This window comes from Nicotiana sylvestris, chromosome 6, assembly GCF_000393655.2.
Source record: "Nicotiana sylvestris chromosome 6, ASM39365v2, whole genome shotgun sequence".
Taxonomy (NCBI): domain Eukaryota; kingdom Viridiplantae; phylum Streptophyta; class Magnoliopsida; order Solanales; family Solanaceae; genus Nicotiana; species Nicotiana sylvestris.
Window position 1 is genome coordinate 17,760,084 of NC_091062.1, and position 5,616 is coordinate 17,765,699.

Genomic DNA, 5,616 nt, shown 5'->3' on the forward strand with positions numbered 1-5,616 from the left:
AAATTATTAATTTAGAATCCAGTAATTTAACACGATTAGAATTAATCTCGAACTCATACGCTTGAAATTCTGGCCTCGCCTCTAGGAGGAATCGTAGTTGTTTGAACATTTTGGAAGAATTAATGCATAATGAGCCCTAGGAGGCATTAATGCTAGTACATCGCAGGTACTTTTCACTTTTGCATTGTATTTGACATCCCAAATCCTTTTAATGTTCAACTACATTCAGTTCATTTCAAATTAATTTTTCCGTTTTGCAACGGTTAATTAATGTAATTTAAACACATTAGCTGACCATGCCATTATATAATCTCCTTCCTATGCAGATTTTCCATAGTACCTTAATTAATTAAATCCTATATTCTAATACTTTAGCAAAGATGACATACAAGTTAATGCTTCTCGTTGTTTTGGGTGTTCTTATTCAAACTTCCTCTGCAAGGAAACTTCTTGGGGATTCATTTTTACCCAATTTTAACTTAAACGGAGGGTTTGACCAAATTCTAGGAGGTCTTGGTGGCGGCGGCGGCGGTGGCGGAGGTGGAGGAGGTGGAGGAGGGGGTAGTGATGGTGGATTTGGCATCGGCTTTGGATATGGCGAGGGTCACGGATCAGGAGTGAACGGTAGTGGTGGCGGTGGTGGAGGCGGCGGAGGTGGTGGTGGAGGTAGTAATGGTGGGTCTGGTGTCGGCTTTGGATATGGAGAGGGTCATGGGTCAGGTGCAAATGGTGGTGGCGGTGGTGGAGGAGGTGGTGGAGGTGGCGGCGGTGGTGGTAAAGATGGTGATAGTGGTTTTGGTTTCGGAGAAGGATGGGGCCACGGTGGTAGTAGATTTTGATACAAATTTTTTTGCTCAAATAATTTTATTATTTGGCGTGATATAATTCTATTGTTTATTAATTATAATAATAATCTGCTGGATCGAGATTTTTATGTTACTCTTAATTAGATCGACTTGTTGCATATTCAAATAAGCAAAAATTTCTATTAGGCAGAACACATAGACAAACACTTAAACTATCAAAGAAAGTTCACTTGAACACCTTAATTAAGCCATTTTCCACGGAAACACTTCTACTATACTTTTACTGCACCAGTTTAACACGTCCGACTGACATGGCAAATAACGTGAATATCACTGCATTTGAGCGCGTGAACAACAGAAATATGCTGACAAAAAGGCTATTAACGGTACAAAAAGCCAAATTCCGATTAAGTTTCACATATCAATCAAGCAATTTTCAAAAGAAAATAGACATCAACCCAGTTGGGTCTAAGGATTCAGAAAATAGAGGCAAACCAAATTCAAGAAAATTTAGAGAAGTCCAGTAAAAGAAACACACAATTCCACCTACCCAAAATCAATATATTTCAAAAATTCACAAGGAAGCTATTTCCTCATCTTCTTCTTAAAAACAACAAATTGAGACGAGAAATTACACAAAAGTTCTCCATCTTCCACATAGTCATCTCTATCATCAAAGTCGAGAGCATAACTTTTTTTTTGAAATGGAAGCTCAGAGTAACTTTAAAGAATTACACTGAAATTGTCTTCTTCTTTAAAGATTTCTTCGGGTTACAATATTTTTCTTCCTTACAAGGTTCTTCCATTTGGATCCAGCAACAAGTTCAGAAAATTCCTTCATTCATCTTTCTATCAGCGATTCTTTTTTCTTCATCACCTCTTTCTTGTAGCAAAGAATTTGCTTTTCACCTGTTGTGTTTGGTTCCTAAGAAACTTTTTCACCTCCATTGTTGGGCTCTAAGTCATTCTTCTCAGGTTTGGGCGGATTTTACTGGAATCGAATTTGGGACTTAGGGCTTTTTTTGGTCGTTTGTTTTTTTAGGAATGTGTAAAGAGGGTTATAATTAGGAATAGAGTAAATATGTTTAGTTTTAGACGGTAAAATAATCTGTGTGCCATTGTAAAAAACGTGTCAATTTTTAATTGGTTAGATTATCCATGCTGGAAGCGCGTAATCAAACGCGTCAAGAATTTTTATAAGCTCAGGTCGGACGTGTTAAACTGGTGCAGTAAAAGTATAAAAAAAGTGTTTCGGTGGAAAATGGCTTAGTTGAGGTGTTCAAGTTAACTTTCTTTGATAGTTTAAGTATCTGTCTATGTATTCTGCCTTTCTGTTATGTAATAATAGACTGAAAGTAATATAGTCAGTTTTTGGTGTATGATTTTGAATTTAATAGAAGTTACATGCTCTTCTGTACTTATGTTATTACATCTGAATATTTGACTTAGAGCCTGTTTGGACATAAGAAATTTTTCTCTTTTTTGCAAAAAAAATTCATTTTTTTTTCAAATTAGCATTTGTTCATAAAAATTTGTAATTTTCACTTAAAGATACATTTTGAAAATTTTCGAAAATTTGAAAAACTCCAAAAAATTATTTTTTAAAATTTCCACTCAAATCACTCACAAAACTTCAAAAACAATCAAAAATTATATTCATGTCCAAACACAACTAAAATACTATTAAACTTGATTTGTGGATCTAAAGATATGTGATTCAGTTCAATACCAATTAGTAATCAAGAAATATGAAGTAGAAATGAAAGATAGAAGTGAAACAAACCAATAATACTTGACAGTGGTGACTTCAAGACGGTGACCTCGAGATAGGCTAAGAGCAGTAAAGTAAGAAAAGTAAAGTAAGAACAATGGAGCTAAAGGACAATGCTGATGAATAGTAGGCAAAAAAGTAGAGAGTATATTCTTTTCTCAGTCAAAGATGGTGTTACAAATGATTGAAGTCCCCTTTATATAATACGGTAACCCTAAATAAGGAATATTTCTATTTACAGTAGGGAATATATTTGGTACAACTGTCTAACCGCCTAGTACGGAATAGTACGATCATATTTCAGGATTTGCGTCATGACTTTGGGAACGTGGCAGGAATCTAACTCGTTCTGGTACAAATTCATAACGATACTATTTCGGGCTCGGTATGCATCATGCTTCGAACTCGGGTCTGGTCCCTCGAGCTCGAGCTTGGTCTTGTCCAGACTCGGACTTCGGACGACCTCTCCAGTATACAGATCGAAGGCATTCGACCTTTACCGTATACAGATAGTCCCCGCATTTCTTAGAGTGAGATGATAAGAAATGATTTGAACCTCGATTTTCTCGAACCTCTTATGATGACGTCAGGCCCGTGACGTAGGCGCTTGAAGTGATAAAAAATCTCATGTCAGCTCGCTTTCCCAAAACATCAAATGCACTCCAGCACTAGTCGTCCACTTGCACCGCCGATCCACCGTCGCCTTTTTCTAAATAAGAGGCTACTCTGTTGAACTAAGAACCATACTTTTTTTCATCTTCATCTACTTTTGATCTTTTCCCCTCTTTGCATCCTTCTTTAATCTTCTATTTCCATGGTTCAAACCTGCGATCACAAGGTCATATGATAGAAACTTTACCGGTTATGCCAAGGCTCCCGTTTTCAAAGCTTCGATTTGAAGCAATGGGAAAAAGGCGCTGAATCCTTCCCGTATCAGAAAATACGCGAACTTTACACTGCTGCTTATCTCTCTTAACTTCAACCTGATGTAGCACTTTATTCCTTTTGCTTTCCATGGAATGAGGTGGCACTATCATCTACTAATTTTTGCATCTTACGCCGGAACAACGTCCTAAGGATGAACATTCTTGGATCGTTGCTCGTGCATCTTGCAACCTTTTGATTTTTCTTGTGATAGAAGGTGAAGCTACATCTTTTTATCTTCCCTTCTGGTCTTTTCTTTTGCCACTCTTTTTAACGGACAATGTGTCACGACCCCAAATACCCCGGTCGTTATGGCACCTATCACAGTATTAGGCAAGCCAACTCAACATTTAACCACAACAAAATCTTTTATAAAAATCATTTTCTAATATCGAATTAGTCTCAAATTTGTCATGTGAAATAGATGAATAAAATAGAATATGCGGAAAACCAGTACAAAATACCAACATAGCCTAACGTTCCGGTGTCACTAGTCAAGAGCCTCTAAATACAACTCAAACTGACTGAATAATACATCATAAGTCTGAAATAGCAGAATACTAAGATAGGAAGGAGGAAAGCAGGGCTGCGAACACCGTGCAGCTACCTTGCAGTCTCTGATAAAGCTTTGAGAGTGTTGGAAGCTCTCACTCTAATGTCCGGGCACCTGGATTTGCACACAAGGTGCAGGGAGTAATGTGAGTACGCCAACTCAGTAAGTAACTAAAGTAAATAAGGTCTGAGTGCAGTGACGAGTATGAAAGACAACCCTTCCCAACCATCCGATGGGCCTTCAGAAATGAAATCACCCTACTAAGGACAAAATCAGTCGAACCTCACCACTCAATCCGTGGCACACCCGGCATAGCCAACGTCACTGTCTTAGCATGACAGTCCAATATAGAACGACACAGAGATAACCAATCCATGCCCAATATAACGTCAAAGTGTACCATACAAAGCAACAACAGGTCCACTCGGGTCTCCAAACCCCCAATAGTTACCACACATGACCGGTATACACGGTCCACAACTATAGTATCGCCCACTAGAGTAAATACACGAAGATATAAAATAAGAGACTCACGGGGCATATCCAGATAACGAGCAATATGACGTCACATATGAAAAAGTGGAACTAGGATCAAATAATACAGAGGCATCTCTGTGGCAGGCTGAGACAATACCTGTAATCACAACATCTAAAGCAACATCATCTGGTCTAGCTGGGAGTGCATAGAAATGGACCTGACTTCTCCCGATCAAACTCCCCCTCTATGGAGACCACTAGCCGACTAACCCCTACCCTTAGCTGCCTGAGCGGGTGGTGACGTAACTAGAGCTGAAGTCGAGAGCTGACCCCTCTGCTGAGACGGATCCTCAAGAAGACGAGGACACTGCCTCCTCATATGTCCAAACTCTCCACACTCGTAACAACTCCCTGGTGCGGGGAACGGGGACTAAAGGGAACCTCTAGCACTAGAATGACCAGTAGAAGGACCTGGCATGGAAAAACCTTGAACCGATGGAGCACGGACGAACTCTGGGCTGGTAAAGCACTGAGTGATGAATGGCCCTGATGCGAGCTATGAGAACCATGACCCGATAATGCCCCACAATGAATTGGGCGAGCTGACTGAGCATGCCTAAATGGACGGCCTTTGCCGTGCTGAAACGGACCTCTCGAAGGAACACCACCAAAACTACCAGATCCCTGAGGCCTCTTGACCTCTCTCTCATCTCGATCTTGGCGACAAACTGATTCAATCTCGCAAGCGATATGAACAACCTCCTCAAAGGTAGAACCTGACACTCTCTCCCTGGTCATGAGAATCTGAAGTTGATATGTGAGGCCATCAACGAACTTCTTGATCCTCTCTCTATCCGTAGGAACCAACCAAATAGTATGACGAGGTAACTCTGAGAACCTTATCTCATACTACATTACAGTCATATCTCCCTGACGCAACTGCTCGAACTGTCTGCGTAACTTCTCTCTGCGAGACTGTGGCACATACTTCTCCAAAAAGAGAACGGAGAACTGCTACCAGGTAAGGGGCACTGCATCAATAGGCATGTGCCTATCATAAGCCTCCCACCAAGTAAAGGCAGCTC

General features: G+C 40.1%; 1 protein-coding gene across 1 annotated transcript; it reads left to right on the top strand.

Moving 5' to 3' along the window:
• Window positions 1-380: 380 nt before the first annotated feature.
• Window positions 381-839, top strand: LOC104218170 (putative glycine-rich cell wall structural protein 1). Its single transcript, XM_009768597.1, has one exon. It carries the CDS (start codon window positions 381-383, stop codon window positions 837-839), a length of 459 nt encoding a protein of 152 aa, XP_009766899.1.
• Window positions 840-5,616: the final 4,777 nt, after the last annotated feature.

Coding starts and splice junctions, on each gene's coding strand:
- LOC104218170 (XM_009768597.1), top strand. CDS start 381: ATGACATACAAGTTAATGCTTCTCGTTGTTTTGGGTGTTCTTATTCAA.